The sequence below is a fragment of the Genypterus blacodes genome, unplaced genomic scaffold (genome assembly GCF_046128005.1).
Source record: "Genypterus blacodes isolate CSIRO-AG114 ecotype Tasmania unplaced genomic scaffold, CSIRO-AGI_Gbla_v1 ptg000216l_1, whole genome shotgun sequence".
Classification (NCBI taxonomy): Eukaryota; Metazoa; Chordata; class Actinopteri; order Ophidiiformes; family Ophidiidae; genus Genypterus; species Genypterus blacodes.
In genome coordinates, this window is record NW_027467015.1 from 363,652 (window position 1) to 381,577 (window position 17,926).

At 46.6% G+C, this 17,926-nt stretch overlaps 3 protein-coding genes across 5 annotated transcripts; 1 reads left to right on the forward strand and 2 right to left on the reverse strand.

Annotated features, from left to right (window-relative positions):
- Positions 1–81: 81 nt before the first annotated feature.
- tefm (transcription elongation factor, mitochondrial) lies at positions 82–2,229 on the forward strand. Its single transcript, XM_076170407.1, has 5 exons — positions 82–219; positions 638–1,143; positions 1,222–1,371; positions 1,467–1,645; positions 1,775–2,229. Exons 1-5 carry the CDS (start codon positions 177–179, stop codon positions 2,037–2,039), a joined length of 1,143 nt encoding a protein of 380 aa, XP_076026522.1. The 5' UTR covers positions 82–176; the 3' UTR covers positions 2,040–2,229.
- Positions 2,080–7,874, reverse strand: atad5b (ATPase family AAA domain containing 5b). The gene is made up of 14 exons (XM_076170287.1): positions 7,105–7,874; positions 6,556–6,888; positions 6,376–6,472; positions 6,146–6,228; positions 5,835–5,983; positions 5,402–5,556; positions 5,012–5,291; positions 4,812–4,905; positions 4,668–4,732; positions 4,407–4,593; positions 4,184–4,302; positions 3,297–4,096; positions 2,911–3,072; positions 2,080–2,585 (listed from the first exon to the last, which is right to left on the reverse strand). The coding sequence occupies exons 1-14, from the start codon at positions 7,466–7,468 to the stop codon at positions 2,507–2,509; spliced, it is 2,967 nt and encodes a 988-aa protein (XP_076026402.1). The 5' UTR covers positions 7,469–7,874; the 3' UTR covers positions 2,080–2,506.
- A 1,256-nt stretch (positions 7,875–9,130) lies between these two features.
- Positions 9,131–17,605, reverse strand: suz12b (SUZ12 polycomb repressive complex 2 subunit b). 3 transcript variants are annotated; one of them, XM_076170345.1, is made up of 17 exons: positions 17,349–17,605; positions 16,886–17,030; positions 15,984–16,030; positions 15,805–15,869; positions 15,644–15,712; positions 15,512–15,561; positions 15,326–15,411; positions 14,994–15,228; positions 14,767–14,872; positions 14,571–14,676; positions 14,223–14,400; positions 14,017–14,105; positions 13,690–13,833; positions 13,134–13,291; positions 12,244–12,442; positions 11,284–11,363; positions 9,131–10,976 (listed from the first exon to the last, which is right to left on the reverse strand). In XM_076170345.1, the coding sequence occupies exons 2-17, from the start codon at positions 17,013–17,015 to the stop codon at positions 10,613–10,615; spliced, it is 2,106 nt and encodes a 701-aa protein (XP_076026460.1). In that variant the 5' UTR covers positions 17,016–17,030; positions 17,349–17,605; the 3' UTR covers positions 9,131–10,612. The 3 variants fall into 3 exon arrangements, with proteins under 3 accessions (XP_076026460.1, XP_076026461.1, XP_076026459.1); XM_076170346.1 differs by having other exon boundaries at positions 9,131–10,928; positions 17,292–17,605; XM_076170344.1 differs by having other exon boundaries at positions 17,292–17,605.
- Positions 17,606–17,926: the final 321 nt, after the last annotated feature.

The window sequence follows — 17,926 nt, forward strand, 5'->3', positions numbered from 1 at the left end:
AGTGAATTTACTCTTCCTATCCGATCCTACCCCGGAACCAAACAGCGCGACTTAGTTTGTTTCACTCCGGTTGCTTAAAAATGTCGGTCAACATGTAGAGGGCAACGTTGAATATTTCAGCCGCGGTGTTGTGGAAAAACTATTAATATATCAATTTTGTATATAAATACGTGACGATGTGGGTTGCCAGGCAATTTCTGTCGTCGTTCGCTCAGAGAGGTGAGGCACTGAGAAGGTTTCGTCTCCTGCTCACTGTTTGCAGCACCAGAATGTGTGAACTTATACAAGCTAGCTGACCGACTCGTGTTTACTCGCCACCCAAAAAACTGTTAAAGTTACATAAATCCAAAATAACTTAATTGTATGAAAATGTAGTAACCCCAGCACGTTATAATGTCTGCACACGTTGTAATGTCTGTCCTTCATTGTTATTGTTTACTGTTTGTAAACAATAACAATCTCGTTGACTTATTCATCTTTGTTATCCAGATAACAACGTTTCTGCTCGGATCACTATGTGGTCGTAGTGTTTGTTTACTTTATTGGATCCCCATTTGCTTCAACAAAACAGACAGTTCTTGTTTGTGTCATGTATCTCCTCTCAGACCAGTCTAACCAGTCTGCGTCCCCATCGCAGGTTTCTTTCTGGGCCGCGCCGGTTTGCTCCGGCGGTCCCCGCACGGCGCCCTGCCCGAGCTTGAGCCCCGGTACCTGCAGTGCACCTGCTGCTGGAAGTGCCGAGTCCCCGTGGCAGGCTTAGAGACACTCGACTCCTTCATCGAGGGTCCAGGGTCCTGCGAGGAATCCACCACGCGTCCTCGCAGGTCCTCGAGTCCTCAGAGGAGCCTGGACTCGTGCTACACGCCGGAGCAGCGAGACACCATCCTGCAGGTGCTCAACGGCGGCTCGCTGACGGAGCTGGCCGCCGTCAAGCTCCTGCGGGGCCACAAGGGCAGCAACATAGTGGAGTACAGGACTAAGAATGGGCCTTTCATGAGCCTGGACAGTCTGGTGAACGTGCCCAAGCTCAAGCACAAGAGTGCCGTCGTCATCTTTAACTCCATCCTCAACCCGGTGAAGAGGAAAGTGAAGCCCAAGCTGGCCAAGTTCATCCAGCCGGAGGTGGACCGGCACTGGCTGGAGGTGAGACTCGCTGATGGAGTTGTGAAGTTTCTGTTCTGTCGTAACAAAAAGCTGAGTGATCCTCTGTTCTTCATCTAGCGGGCCAGTTCCATCGTGTCGCTCGTGTGCGGGATAAACAACGTGGCCTGGGCTCATGTGGACCGAGGGATGACCGTCCTGAAGTGGCAGCAGGTGGAATGTCCCAATTTCATGACGGGAACCTACACCGCCTCTGCTTACCTGACAGATGTGAGTTTATCATTCAGGAGAACAGGCTGATCAATTCTCTTTTCCAGGCACAGGAATCACCGAGCTGATGGCCGTTTGTTGGTTTCTGCCCACAGATCTCGTCAGTTGTGTCACTTCTCCCTTCGGCGACCTTCTACATCATAGAGAAACCTTCCATCTCCATCCAGAACACCACGCTGTTCCCCATCCTGGCCCACATGCGGACCGTGGAGGCCATGCTCTTCGCCCTGTTGGAACCCAGAAACACAGAACCGCAGGCCAACATCCCTCCCAAGTAAGAACAGACGATGACTGATGAAGCTGTGAGGTTTCTGAATCGCTTAACCTTATTTTAACTCGTACAGGAGAGACAGAAGCAGAAACAGGTCACGGTTAATGAAACGTCTGTTGGTCTTCTTTACAGAGTCCTGAACATGAAGCGTCACGCCGTGGGACGCCACTTCGACCTGATAGTGGGCGATTCACGCACCAGCGGGGCAGAGCTGGTTCGAAAGCTCATGATGGAGTCGGTGACGCAGGAGCTCCCCCGGTTGATCTTCCCTCAGCAGCTGCTGGTGAAGTACAGGGACGCTTTTCAGATGGGCCGAGAAAGAGAAGGAGAGATGCTGTGCGACGCCCTGCTGCAGGCCGTGGCGTTTTACGACCTGCTCAGTGAATCTTCGGACTGAGGCACGACAAGATTCACTGGCTTCTGAATCTTTCTTGGACTTTTTGTAATTGGTCGTTATCAGGACGTATGGAGGGAACGGACAAACGTAAACTTGAACTCTGAGGGACATCATAGGGGTGAAATGTGAATTTAAAGTATTTATTGCTCCTGATGCTCTGTGGCGGTTATTAAACATTGACTTGCAACAATTTCTGCAACAATTTCTCTCATTCAGAAGTCGTCTGCTTAACGTCTGTTTGTGTGTATTTGAGAGAGAGAGAGTGAAAGTTTTAAACTGCCATGGATAAAAATGATTGAATGAATAAATTCCATGCAAGAAAAGTTACAAAAATAGCTTTTATTTACTTAAATAAAGCAGGTTTACAGTTCATGTGACATAAATAGGAGCTACGTCTGAATGTGAGTGACAGCATTCAGAGAGCAGCAGTGAGGACGTTTGGTTGAAGTCTTTTACATACTTGTGCTCTAAGACAATTGTTGCGTCAGTAGTTGGATCGTTGACTTTGAGAGGCCCAGACGCAACCTGCTGATGTAGTTCACACACCTAAAGAGCGAGGAAGAGGAAGAGGTCAGAGTTCATGTATAGGTGATCAATCCAGGCAGAACAGAGAGAAAATACACTTTTGTTTTTGAACTGAACCTCCTCTACGTCTCCCTGACAACAGGACAGGTGAGGAGAGGCCCTGACAGCCAAAGTGTGTGTGCCAACCTCACCCCTACACACATGCTGCTTTTAGTCATGATCAATCAATCAATAAATCAATCAATCAATACATCCATACATTGTGTTTACTGAATCCTTCCCCGTTTGACCTCAGTCGACCCTCTGAAACAAAGTGAACGTGTCCCGTCTCAAGGTTTTGCCTCACCTGTCTGTCTCCTCTGGCTGCTGTGCCGCTGCCGCGTCAGAGCGACAGATGGAGCGGACGACAGGCATGTAGTCCAAGGCGACAGCCCGTGTGTTTCCCGCGAGGCAGAAGGAGCGACTGGCGAGCACCGTCCTGCTCAGCTCGTATCTCCTCTGGGCCACGCTGCAGGCACAGACAGAGGTGGCATACAGAGCGACACACAAGTGACAAAAGTGAGGGCACACACACACACACACACACACACACACACACACACACACACACACACACACACACACACACACACACACACACACACACACACACACACACACACACACACACACACACACACACACACACACACACACACACACACACACACACACACACACACACACACACACCTTGGCTCACAAAGAGGCTGAAGGCTGAAGCTGAGGCTCCGTCTGTCAGGTAAAGATGAGTTGGGACCTGTCTGTCTCTCCGTCAGCCTCCCACGCTCTTTGTCTCCCAGGTCCCGTCTGCCTCGCCGGGCTTCTGTCCACGCCTCAGACAGCTGCCACCAGCATCTGTGACAGCCCAGGCCCTCCACAGCTGCCTGGATCTCCTGCAGCCTCTCTGGCCTCTGGCTTCCGTCCTCCACTTCACTCATCTCATCCGCCAAACCGTCCTTGATCTCCGCTCCCGTCCAGACAAACTCTTCTGGAACGTGCGGTTTGGCAGCTGGAGTTATGGCATCAATGTACGACATGAGGTCAAAGAAGTCAGTCAAGGCATCCAAAGAGATCGCTGACACTTTGGCTGAGTCTTGTTTGATGGTGTCCTTTGTGCTCAGGCCTCCTGTGTAAGCCCCCATTAAAGATGAAGAGGATCTGTGAGGGTTCATGCTCGTATTCGAAGATGATGCACCAAATAAAGTTGGAAGACTTTTCTTTCTGCTGAGCCTGCAGACATTCCTCAATGTGTTGTTGTCGGTTGTTGTGGCTTTTATGTGAACGTTTCCATCCAGATAGGGGCGGTGAGAGGGAGCCGGCTCACTCTGCAGCCCTGACTGAGGCACCTCGGCCTGGTGGTGAACCGGTAGAGACGTGTGTGTGGCCCTGATGGGTAGGAGGAGCTCCAGGTTGGAGTAGAGGAGAGGAACTCCTCTTCTCCAGCTCTCAGCGAGGAGGATCAGCAGCTTGGCCATGTCGGGATCAGAGCTCTGAAGAATCAAGGACAGAGTATCAATAAAGGAACTTCAACAACCACTCGTGTGGAATACCACTGAACCCTAACATGTACTGTATGTAAAGATGTTCATGTTCATGTCCACACTGGCCTTCAGACAGTTGAGTAGATACGTTCTGGTGGCAGACTGGAGGCCCAGCATGGTGCCTGTGCAGCCTGGTGACTCTGGATCATCTTCACCTGCAGCAACATTTCAATCAAAATGATGAAAAACTAACAACCAAACCAACATGCTCACATATCTCATGAGATAAGAGGGTTTCATCTCATCCACAGCAGCTTACTGTGCTCTTTGGACAGGCCCCCCCGCTGAGATGTCCGTCCTGCAGTACTGTGCACCCAGAGCTGCAGCTGGAGCAGGCAGCGTCTGACGTCTCCTCCGCACAGACTGAGGAGGTCGCGGACGTCGTCCAACTCCGGCTGCGCGTCCTCGGCCAAGCACACCAGCTGAAGGTAGCTGCAGACGTTCACCTTGGGGACACATTGTTTGATCTCATCAGATTTCCAGGCCCGTGTGAGATCGCAGAGTCGACGCTGCTACTTACCACCGACAGCGTTTTGAAAACAATCTCCTCCAAGCTGCCGTCAAACCTCCGCCTGAACGAAGGATCTGAGGAAGAGACATTTGTTCCGTGTCAGTTTGCCTTGAAGTCTCCTCTCGAAAATGACACAGTGCCTGGATTATTTACCATTGGTGGTCAGAATCACTGGTCTCTTCGTGGTCGACATGAATGTCTTAATGGCTGCGAGGAAACCAACATCTTCGTCAAATATGACATCAACCTGTGGGAGGCAGCAGTTACACATTAATCCAGGCTCAACGCGGCTTACTTACTGCCGTCGTCCATTAAATTACAGGTCTGAACAGTGAGAGTAGCCAAACATTCACCTCTTCAAACAGAATGAGGGATGTTACTGTCATCCTGCTCTCTGATCTGGTTTGCTCACAGCTCGGCGACGGGCTGCTGATTGTCTTGCCGGCTGCTTCCTCAGATGGTGGCAGGCAACCAAAACGTAAGCGATCCACTTTGGCCTTCGTCTCGAAGAAGTCGGCCAGCGTGACTGCGGGCGGCGGAGTCTTGGCGTTGCGACCGGAGCGGCTGCTGCTCTGTCTTGATCTCTTCTTTGAGGTGGAGGTGACGGTTTTGGCAGATATATTTTTTCCTGTTAAAAGGGAAAAGTTGGGTAAAAAACAACACAAATCGCAGCAATGTAAGTTAATATTCACAGAGAGAATATAAGATTCTAACACTGGCACGACGTCTTGCCTTTTAAAACGTCTGATTTAGTGGTGCAGATGTTGTAGCTGTTGAAATACGCCGGCCTGAGTGAGTCTTTCCCTGACGTCTCCACAAGATGGGACTGGGTAGCTTCCTTCAGCTGGGACAGGACCAAGCGGCCACTGCGCTGTGAAGAGCTGTTCACCTCGAATACCTCAAAAATGAGACGATAAAGGCGGAGTTTGAGGCTAATAAGGCTAATAGACCTACAGTAATGGCTGTGATGGATGTGTTCAGCAGTAACATGTAGCGCAGTGGTAGTGTGGCTGCTTCACAATTGGTCGACAAGGTTTCAAATCCCATCACTCCACTTCTAAAATATGTATGATAAATTGTGAAAGCAGAAGATTTGAAAACAAAAACAAATCAAAGTTGGTCGGATATGAGGAAGACTTCAGCTCTGACCCTGAGATGTTCCAGGTTCATTCCAACCTTGAAGCCGAGCTCCTGAGCACAGGCGTACACGGCGGCGGTCTTGCCGACGCCTGGAGGTCCAGTGAGCAGCACGGCGCTACACGGCGTCTCCTCCCTGTCCTCCTTCGTCCTTGCCTCGCCCTGGAAGTCCCCACTGTCCCACAGCTCTACACAGGAGGAAAACACCCAAAACACACACACGCTAACAAATCTGTGTGATCCTGAATCTGTATGATAAATGTCTGTGAGGAAATGTGAGGAAGACGTGTTTGTTTGACATTGGATTGAAATGTGTCGTCCCATGATGTGGATGACTGTAATGTCCAAACCGTTACTGTGGTCTTTACGCTTCCTTTCTTCCTCTCTCCTCTCCTCATCACCGTCAGCTCTTTGTTTCCATTTCTTCAACCAGCTAAGTTCCGAGGAAAACACAGAAACGAGTCTTTACTCAGGCTTTGACTTGTCAGAAGTGTCGTGACAAACCAACTCATAGCTCAGACTGATCTCAAATCTAGTGTCATCAATCAAAGAGTGATGTCGCCGTGGACACTAATCTCACCTGTGCAGTTTCTTCACTGAGGCAGTGTTGTCGATGACTTGGCTTGAATGCTGAGGGCTGTACTTCTCTGTCCAGAGAACGTCCTCACACCTGGGATCTGGACAAAATCCAGCAAAAACCTCAAGCTTTTGTCCTGAAATGATGTGTAACGGTGTGAAATCAGAGTAAGATGAGTTTCACCTGTTGGGAGCAGGTGAGAGGATGTGAGGGACTCGCCCTGTGACGCCGTGTCTCTCATCCGTGCAGAGTTCAGCTCCTTGTTTGTCTCCAGGCCTTCGTTCTTGCTTCGCAGCTTCAGTCTGTGAGTGCGGCTCAGTCTGCTGCCTCTGGGCTCCATCTTAGCTGGGGAGACACAGAGGTCCTGGACCAGCTTTTCTGACAGTGGACAGTCGACCGTGTCCTCAACTGCAAGACCAGATCTCAGACACTTGGACACCTTGTGGTAGCTTTCCATTCCTCGTTTCCTTTTGTCTTTTACGTGGCTCTGTGGGGGGTTGGATGCAGAGTTTGTTGCTTTGGATAAGAGAAGAGGGAGCAAATGTTAATGACTGACTGCTGCATTTGGACCAGGAACTCCACTCTGTGTGCAAATATGCTGTAAAACAGGGCCAGAAATAAGTGGACACCTGAAAATGACACCCATGTCATTACTGAAACTCAACAACGTGATCCCCGGCCTGCCTGAGTGTGTGTGTGAGGGAGTGAGTTAATATGGAAGAACACACACACCTGCTGATGCACCACCATCCTGTAGCCCGTCCCTGCCCTTCTCATGCAGCGCTGCAAACACTCTTTGGACAGGAAATGCTGGATTGGACATCTGGATGTCTCTCAGGCAGCTGTGCAGGGCTGCGGGGGACATCTGTGTCCTCCAGGTGGACGGATTGGACCCCAATGTCTCTATCAGGTGATGAGCTGTGGGTGCTGAGAACATTGTGACAGCAACATCTGAACCATCTTCTGTGATCGGATCCCTCCTTGGTGGTGATTCATCATTCCAGTGGCTCGACTCGGACGATAAGATTGTCACCGTGTCCTCTCTTGGCCATTTTGTTCTGCGTTTGAGTTTGTTTGGTTTCGCAGAGAAGCTCATGTTCAAAAAGACGCCACCGGCATTTTGAATTTGGCGCTCTGATTTCTGTCACGCATCGTTCATTTATACGCCATTAAAGCTAAGTCAAGAAGTGTCCGTGTATAATGCATAGCCTCACTTACATGCGTAGTTTAGCTAAAGCTAATACGCATGAACGCAGGTAAATACGTCAAAAAAAGATTTTAGTTTTTTGAGCTCTTACAAGTATTTACATCTGGTGTTACCTCGAAAACTGTCCGGCCGAAGCACTTCAGCTATGGAAGCAGATGGAGCACAAATACACGGAACTAAATATAAACCAAAACCTGTTGGTCAATATAAAAGATTTTCTTTTTTAACCCCCGCTGGAAGCCAACTATTTCGTGTTAACAAGACACAGAATCCAGAAAATGTAATTGTTTTGTGTTTTCATTGTTTATAGTAATCTAGCTGTGTTGCAGAGAGTAATACCTCTCATGTTTCCCAACTCTCTGCGGAGGAGGCGTCAGGGGCGTAACTAGAAATGTTGGGTACTTTGAAAGATCCGCCTTTTAAAAAAAAAACCTTCACACACAGAAAAGTACTGAAAGCGTTGGAGCAGATCCTTCATGTAGGAACATCACGTAACCTAAAGGTATATGGCACAATTAGCTTGTGGTGGGTTAGAACCAATCAATAATCAATGTTTCCTTTCTATCAAAGTCCCTCACACTGTCTTGCCGAGGGGAGAAATGCTGACAATAGCATGAACTGTTTCCACCCAGGCCTAATGTGAAATGTTGTAAAGTCTGTTTAAAAGGTAGGACCTAAGGTCCTGGTAAATGTTTGCATTCTCATCTTGTATCATCATTGAGCTTTCCTCATATATGAGACCAGAACAGCTGGGACGTCACAGCAAACAAGCTCCCATCTGTTTCACCTAATTTTATTGAACAAAACTCAAAAGTGAGAGTACAAACTTCAGTGAAAACATAAGTCAACATTTGCAGAACAATACTTGGATGGAGACATAGCTAATGAAGAAAACATTTGCTTCCAAAAGAACAAAAAGGGGGGTTGAGAGAAGAAGAAGATGGTGGTTACAGATGCCGTGTGAACCCAGCCTGAGATTTTTTAGACACTTTTTGAGGGATGAGAGACTTTCCAAAACAGAGCACCATCATTAGCCAGTTTTTTTTTTAAAGAAATACAAGTAGAACGAGCAAGCAAAGAAGATCTCCAGAGGCAAGAACAGTTTAAGACATTATTTTTTGCAGATTAGAGACTTCTTTCTCAAGACCCTTGATGTGTCTGGGAAATCTGCCAGGTCTGCATTCTGAGTGTCTCCAGTGAATGCACAGAGAAAAAGATATTAACCAAAGTTCTAGTTTGCATCTAATTCATATTCAGTGGGAAGCAGATCAGATGTGGAGTTGAGGGAGCTCATTAACACGCCACGCCATTCCAGACGCCACGGCAGCACTGCGAAACATTTTCATAATATTCCTGCATGTGAAACTCTTCCCAAAATGTTCTATCAAGGTTAAAAGGTTTTGTGAAACTTTTTCTATTGCCACATTATCTTTTCAGTTAAGGGACAATTGGCAGTTCCAGCAAAGAGGAAATTAAATTGCTAAAACTGAATTGTTATAAAGCGAATGAGAGACGTCTGAGTGTGATTTAGAGTAACACTGCGCACACGGACAAGGTCAAATGTATTTTTATTTCTTTAAATATAAAAATCCCCATAAGCCAGTTTACAATTCACAATTTTAACAGGGTGTTTTGACGCTAATGGTGGCGTGACTGATTTTCCCTTTTCAACACAACTAAACCCTGCACGAATAGTTGAGGGAAAGAATTAAGAGTTCAATTTGGTTTTTTCCACGAGGCGAGACGGACGAACCGACCGGTGCTGATCACCAACTTGCACAAACGCGCGCGCACACACACTCGCACGCACTAAAGAAAAGACACTAAAGAAAATTATACAGAACTAAAAGAGACTGATGAAAACTTCCCCCTTTGGCATAAACTGCACCTAACAGGTCAGATCGAGTTGGACCTCAAGACCAACTACCCAATAAGCAGAATATTGCTTTAAGAAAAAGAAATATAGTCTGATAATTATTGGCTTTAGAATGGGGCACAGCTAGATATTTGATATTATTACAATGTATACAAATTTCTTTTTCAATTTTCAGCTATTAACAGTTAGAACCCATGTTAAAACATGATACTCTACAGGTTCCAGCTCGTAAGAAAAACTTGCCTGTGACGCTAAGCAGCCGACCGATACATGGGGTGACGTACAAATCTTAGGAAAATTAATAACCTCAGAAAGATTGATTTCCCTGGTTTTCCTCCAAATATCAACCAGCTCAGGCCAAAGAGCTTTCGCGGTGATGAATGGGTTATGGGTTTAGCCTGGACCCGGATTAGAACCATCCAGGATATTAGGTGTATAACACCGTTATCGTATGGCAGCCGAGCAGGGCTTCTTCATGACTCTTACTGTAAAGGTTTTAACAGTAACGCTCTTCAAAAAAGGTACATAATTCCCCAAACAGTGTAATCTAATCCGCTAAAGACTCCAAACTGATGATGGATATTGGAGATGCTGCAACTGACATTTGGTTGCAGCGTGTGTGAATATATGTATAAAACAAAACAAAAATACAATTTCAAGGTAACAATTCCCTAAATACAAACACCAAGTGCTAAAATAATCAGCTAAAATGAAACTTTTCGACAAGGTTATTGTGAATGTGAACAAATAATCAAGTGACAACTTTATGGGGCTACAGCCTTGGACTGTAGTCACCATACAGGACACGCCAAAGGCAGATGAGCCGCTGGAGGAGATTCTGTTTTGTTCACTGTCTCATCCGTTGAGAGACGACATTGCTTGATCCTACGCAGCGGACGTTGCGTAGCTTTCCACTCACCGATCGCCAAGTCCTCAAATTCCTGGTTTGTGTGTGTGTGTGTGTGTGTGGGCGGTTTATCCTATATTGTTCATATTTGGTTCAGTTCGCAAGTTCAAAACAACTTGTGTAGCTTTCATACTGCTCTGCTCCAGGTCGAAGTCTCCGACCTATCTAAGCACCAAAAAGTCGGCAATGTTCATATAAAAAAAACAAAAACAAAAAACTATTGATCCCCGTTCCGCCCGACCGGCCTTCATCAGTCCGTTAGTGCGCTTTTTGTCCTCTTGCCCAGCTGCTTCCCGCCACCGGAGGCGAGCGCGTTGCCATTGCAGGCTCCTCCGGTCAGCAGGGCCTCGTCCTCCCGGTCCTCCTCGCCCTCCGGTAGCTCCTCCCGCATCTGCCGCAGCCGGGCCATGGCGCGGTCGATGGTGACTGTGCTCACCAGGTTGAAGTCGTGCATGCTGACCAGATGCAGGAGGAAGTTGCGGCAGAGGTTGCGACGGATGATGTGAGCGCCGCGGTTCTCCACGAAAAACATGATGGCGTGGTTCATCTGGTTGTCCGCGATGAAGCTGGGACGGGGGAAACAGACGACACGAGTCTCAGTAGATTTACAGAACCTGAACAGATTGCAGATTGCACTTGGATTCATTCACAGATGCAGACCAAAGAAGTACACAGGGGAGAGATCAGGTGTTTAAGTCCAATCAGTCTAATCACTCATCTAGATGCTTAGGCTTCCCTCTAAATTGCCTCTCAAAGTTTCTCCCATTTATTCCCTTATATGTTAAGGCATTTCTCCGGGATTTTTGTTGCTCTGGGCCTGTAAAGCCCTGATGACTGATGAGCTGGGACAAAATCTGATCGTTTCCCCCACAATATCAGTTTGTGACCTTGGCAATGTAACAATAAGAGAAAGGAAGTTACCCGTGCTTCATGACGTGTAGGTTCCACAGCTTCATCACCTCCTTCTCTCCCTCGTTGACGTCTGTGAACTCGTCCAGTTGCTGTGAGGGGAGAAGAGGCCAAAAAAGATTTTTGATAGGACGCAAGAGGGTGTGTGACGGCTATGGAAACTAAAGAGCTGCTAATCACCCGTCGACTACTGAAACAACCCTGCAGCCTGGCAACCCACTGCACTGTCAAAGGAAATGACATCAACCGTATGTATTTAGGCCGCATGACAAAAGGAGGAAACTGTCTGTGTTGAGAAGAGAAAAATGACCAAACCTAATGTTTCTCTCCAAACACCCTGAAGTATTTATGGCGGAATCTAATGGTATGTTGCCATGGCAATAGACAGCATATTTAGCATTCAAGTGCTTCTTCCTCTCTGACCCCCTCTCCATGCTCTGTAGTCTCTCTCTCCTTCAGAATGCTCACATTGGAGGGGGGTCATTGTAAAGATTACATCATCATCTCGGCTAGATTCACCATTCTTATTGCTGCGATTGCTTCCAGCTATTTCCAAAATTTGATTATGTCTTTTTCAACTCTCTTTTTTGGACCATAACACATTCAGCTCTACTCTACATTCAGGAAGTTCGCCTCCTTATCACGGTTCAATCTGTTCTCAGATGGGATTTAGAGTTTCTGTGTGAGAGCCAGTTGTTTTTAGACATTTTCTGCCTTCAGACTGACTCAGCTGTGTGTGTTTAATTGCACCTGTTGTTTACAAACAATCGTCAGCTTCAAAGGATTTCAGCTTTAGCCGTCACTCAAATTGCTTGTTACTTCATTCTTTGATGTAAGAAACCATTTAGACATTTTAAAGGCCTCTAGGCTTCATTCTTTCAAGGTTTGTCCCCCAGCATATCACACATTTCATGGGATTTTAGAGAGTGCCAGTTCCCATTTTAAACATTTCACACATCTACAGCCTCTCACCGTGGCCGTCTTCTCTCGGAGCCACTCTGGATCCCGCTCATCCTCGCTGTCCAACTCCATCTCCTGTGGCCTAAGGGGCATGCAGCTGTCACTGTGGAAATACAGGCGGTTGTGTCCGCTGACGTAAGTCCTCTGCTGCTCCAGCTCGCCGTCTTCCGTCTCCAGGAACTCCGACAGACTTGGTTTGGTCCTTTTGGGTCTTGAAGAGGACAAAGAGAGAGAAAGAGCTGCATGTGTCTTGTGTTTGCATCCTCATCATCACCTTCCACACAAACTGACATTTTATGACTTGACAGGATTGAAACCTATACCTATACTTTACTGGTAACCTTGAAACTTTATGTGTCTTAAATTGGTTGTTCGGTGCAGAGAAAGGTGAAACCTTTGGGGGAAACCCTGTATGGCCCGAGTCTCTGAACTGGAAACTCAAGAAGCTGTCAGGATTTGTGCATGTTTTCATCTCAGAATTCCACATTTAATCCTTTCCACACTTCATTTCTGGTCTCAGTTGTGACTTTTTGTTATGGATTCCAAGATGAGAGCACGTCAACAGGGGGTAAGAAGACTCAACACATGTATCAAACCACGGTCTCCATTCAGCGTCTGCACGAGAAGCCTGCCGACCGAGAGAAAGGCTCCAGTTGGGGTCACCTTCTTTCCAAGCACCTAAACCGGCTCTTACTCCAATTCCACCCAGCTCATTGCTCATGCACAGTTCATTAAACCTTAATGACCAGTTCATTAAAGATAATTCAAGTTATTAACAATTCATCACTGGCCCCAGAGTTGATGAAAAGCCAATTAAGATGTTAATTTATAAAAAAATGTGATTACAGTGTCTGGCGAGCGCCGACTTTGCTCAGACTGCAGAGGTCACGCCGTGTGGTTACCTGCAAACCAGTATGTGGGTGACGGCGGTCCTTTTGACCGGGCCGTTGCGGCTGAAAGCAAAGCCTGGCTGGCTGTGGATATCCTGAGGGTTGCCGACATAGGAACCATCGTAGCACTCGTTGATGGACACATCTATCCTTGCTCCTTTGGGGTGAGGCTGCAGGGAGAGTGACAAGGGGTTAAAGCTTCAGGTCAGACCAACACCGTCGCTGAATACTTGTTCTTATTTTCAGTGTGGGATCTACTTTCAAACCCTTAAATGCTTAAATATGGTGTTTCTACTGGTGTTTCCATTTCCCAGTCAAAATGATTGGGACTCAAAATCGCACCAGCTGACGCCATCGTGCTTCAACAGTTGTCAACAGTAAAATCTACCTGCCAAATAGTACTGCCAGTGTTTGTGTATTACCAAGTTGTGGTAAGAGGGATTTTGGCCATAAATTTGTAGACTTCATGGTTGCTTGGTAACTAGTGTTGTCTTGTGAAGAAGCAACTAGCCTACAGTCAACCTACACACACACACACACACACAAGGAGAGTGTGACGGTCTCATACCACATAGTTGAAGATGAAGCGGGAGTGGGAGAGTTTGAGGTGCTTCAGCAGGCTGTACAGCTTGCTGCAGTTGAGCGTACACCAGGGACAGTGGAGGTCGTCTCTCGCCTCCGTCTGCTGCCGTGTGTTATTGTTGTACAGGAACTAAAACGAGGACACAGATTGGAGGAGATACATTGGAGGAGATCTTCCCACAGTGTCACTGGCTCATTCATATGCCATACTGGTGTGTGTGTGTGTGTGTGTGTGTGTGTGTGTGTGTGTGTGTGTGTGTGTGTGTGTGTGTGTGTGTGTGTGTGTGTGTGTGTGTGTGTGTGTGTGTCGTACCTGATAAAATATACGTAGCTTCTGCCGCGGCTCACACTGGACCTGTTCTTTCCTCGTTTGAATGTCTGTGCTCACCGACTGCTTCACCGCTGGCAGAAACAGAAACTGATTTTTAGAAAGCCCACAAACTCCTGACATTCTGGTGACGTCACAGTGATCCTCTACCACAATCCTTCAAGCATTTTCTTTAATCAACAGGTTTTTACCGATGAGTGCGGCTCTGTGGTTGCTGGTGCGGGTCTCCATGGGGCCAGAGCTGTCTGAGTTGCGTGTGGCGAGCGGCTTGGCCACGGTGGCGGTGGACTTGTCTCCGCCATCTCCTGTCCAACGGAGCGTGAACTGCAAAGTGGGTCCCTGAGAAAACGTCTCAAATGGCGGTAGCCTCTGTGTGAGAGACACCAGGAGTGTTGGACAATGATGACAACGGCATGGACAGGTTTTATGGAGTCTTTTGAACAGAACACAGAGTGAGACCATTGACTCTGAAACTGGAACAAGACAATAATGTGATGGGTCGAATCTGAGATCCATTTCCAGGGGGCACACACACACACCTTTCCATCCAGAATAGTTTCCCACGTGGCTCTCTTTTTGCTGACGGGGTTGTCCTCCATGCCCTGCATCGACACCTCGTACTCCCCATCCAGCAGCTGCAGTCTCCTTCAGAGCACAAACATTTGGTCAAACATGGAGAAGAGTTTGCAAACAGAAGGAATGACAGCGAGCGGGTCCCAGACTTTATATCCTTACCGGTTCTTGTCGAAGACGGTCATCTGTGCAACATACGTCTCTGTAGTCTCTCCTTCCTCTCTGTGGGACGAGCTCCGCTTTTTTCTACTAGGTGTATCCGTTACATCTGCTCACACAAACAGAAAAGCAGTGGGAAACTTTCTTTCTATCCGGTCTTTACCTTTCATTTTGCTTGTGTATCATAATAACAATAATACTTGTATATATCTGTCCAACAATCAACCAACCTATGTTCTCATTGGCCTCTCCGTTGACCAGACCGTTGGTGTCTCTCCTCCCTCTACGCGACACTCTGAACAGGAGCGAGTAGGACTTGACCATGTGGCTGTTGCTGGGCTCAAACTCGTTGCTGGAGACCAGTAAGGAGGGATAGGAGCCCGGCTTGGTTTGGTTGTTATTGTCAGGGTTCAAAGGCACCTGCTTTTTACCTGTAGGCACTTGCTTTATGGGACAGCTGACATCCTACAAGAGAGACGAGCACGTGTAACATAATCAATACAGCGTCTGCTAAATGAAACCACAGTAGATGAATCTCCTTCAGCTCGTGATCTTACTGTACCTTGCGTTTTTTATGGCAGACTTTGACAAGTAGCACCTCTAAGGAAACAGAACTTTGTTCATTTTCTGAATTCTGAGATGGCTTTTCTGTATGGCAAGAAAAATAGCTTTGTGTCAGTACATTAGCAAAGATTTTAGGTTTTTTTGCTTACACACACACACTTTGAAAGGAGTGAATTCTGCTTACCATCCTTATGGAAGAACCCGGTGAAGGTGAGCTGCAGATGTGAAGACAAGCTGAAGAAAGAAAATTCCGTCACATTCAAGTGTATCCACCATAAATAACTAAATGAAACAAACTCTTATGATGCTGCCTTACCTTGGAGATTCCTGCTCTCCCTTCATTTTCTCCACAGTCTGCAACATATCGTCAACTTTGAAAGTTTTTCTAGAGAAAGTTTAAGAGGAAATCACGATCAGCGAACACATCAGATTGCATCATTGTATCTGATTGCTATAACTAATGACCAAATGCTGTACCTTCTGGCATTTGATCGAGGGTTTCTGTGAGACATGAAGGTGAGCGTCCTGTGCAAAAATATGGGCTAAAATGGAAAGGACAAATTAATCACCCTTGTTTTAAGGGTCGTAGCAAGTTAAAAGGTTAAAAAGGCTCAGAGAGAGAGCGAGAGAGCAGATATGCAGATTGTTTCACTTACAGCAATCAAGTTCCTTGTGCGGAGAAATCTGTATATCTGAGTCGGTTCTGGAGATAGAAATGAGAAAACATATTAACATGCAGAATGTTTCATTTGCTGAGACTCTTTAGGCAGAAATACACCAAGATCTCCACAAATAAGTCATCAAACCCACAGCCTATCTGAAGAAGAATGATTATAAGTAGCTTTGTAATATATTGGTATAATTTTGATATCAAGATAAAAGGTTTGGAGCTAATTTGACAGTCAAATTAAATTATTTACACCTATTTAGTCATGATATCAGCATTTACTGGTGACTTTCTAATCATCTCAAAAAGGAAACACGTGTTACAGTCCCTGCAGCTATCAGGTTGACATCACCGAGGCCGGTCAATAAATTATAAAGTTTGCACAGTAAACCTCCAACCTGTAGCTCGAGTCAAAGGAACATTCTGGTTCAGCAAAATTGCTCATCCAGCTGCACAAGTTTTTAAGGTTCTTAAGAGTCTAAAAAAATATCTACACATCAAGTCACGTCAAGTCTGACAAAATAAAGTTAAGTGACAAGTCTCAACATGAACTTATAAGAGCTTATGACAACAAAGACAAAATGGCTACTCTAAATCTATACATTAAATGTGTTTTTATTGGCAGCGAGGCACCGAATCCCCGATGGTGACTGCTGCTGAAGGACAGTAAACATAGAACCGAGTTATTTATAACAGGCGTTGTTTGGAGAACCTTTAGAGCTCCACTGTGGAGGCCTGTCTGTCTGCCATAAGCACAAAAACAAGACGCAGGAAGAAAAAGAGAAGGTTTAAGTGTCGAACTATAAGCTGATTAAAAGCACTGACAGCTACTTTAGATGTTGCAAAAAACACAAACGTTCGATCACGAGGTGATAAGCGGTGAAAGCTCACTTTCAAAGGCCTGTAGGAAGAGCTCATGGTCGGCCTGGATCTGCTCCATCTTCGGCTTCTTCACAGAGTTCATCATCGCCGAAGAGGCAGGATACACGGCGCCGTTAGCTTTGCAACTCGCCCCGCTCATTGTATGACCTGAGTACTGCGAGTGAGACAACAATACAGATTGTTAACAACACCATCAGATAATCACTCAAGCCGCACGCAAGTGATGGCAACGCCGCAAGTTAGCTTAGCCAGTAGTGGGCAAACGCGTTAGCAGGGTCGCTAACTCAGCTAGTTGGGTGTTTTTTTTCTTTAGCCTGGAATTTTTGATTTCGCCAAACAAGTGATGGCGAAGAGCGATCAAGTCGACACGACGGGTAGATATTAGAAGTAAAAGACAGAGATTAAAGCAACCCACCCTGTCTGATGGCATTAATGAGTGAGCCCTGTGCCGCCAGAGCAGCCTGGCACTCACCAGCTCAGACCCATGGAGACGAGGAGGAGGAGGCGACGCTACGACTTAGCTAGCACTGTTAGCATAGTTGGCTAAAAACAAAATACTGGACGCTTCGGGTCTTCCACGTTCCGCTGACACGTAACCCAATTGATTCGAGGGTCGCTGTGAGTAATTTTGGACCAAATTATTGATTAGCGGAGTGTTAATTTGTTGACGGTTTGGTTTCCTTCAGTTTGTACTGAACAACAGAGCAGTCGCCACGAGCCAGCCAATGGGGGCCGGGCTGAGCGAATCCGGCGCTGTGATTGGCTGCTCGCGCCCGTGGCTGACACACAACCCGCTCTCACTTTCTGTGATTTTGCGGGAAATCGAGCCGCAGCTTTTTCTGCTTTGGCCAACTTCAACATGACAATACAGTGACTCATATGGCGTTACTGCTCACAATACGACATGTTATTACACTTTAATATGTTTTCTTTTGAGTCTGTACTGTCACCTGTTGATAGATACAGTCGATCAACAAGCATTAATCAAATATTTTAAACAAAAACGATATATTTCTGCTCCCATGTGGATGTACCAAAGTGTTATTATAT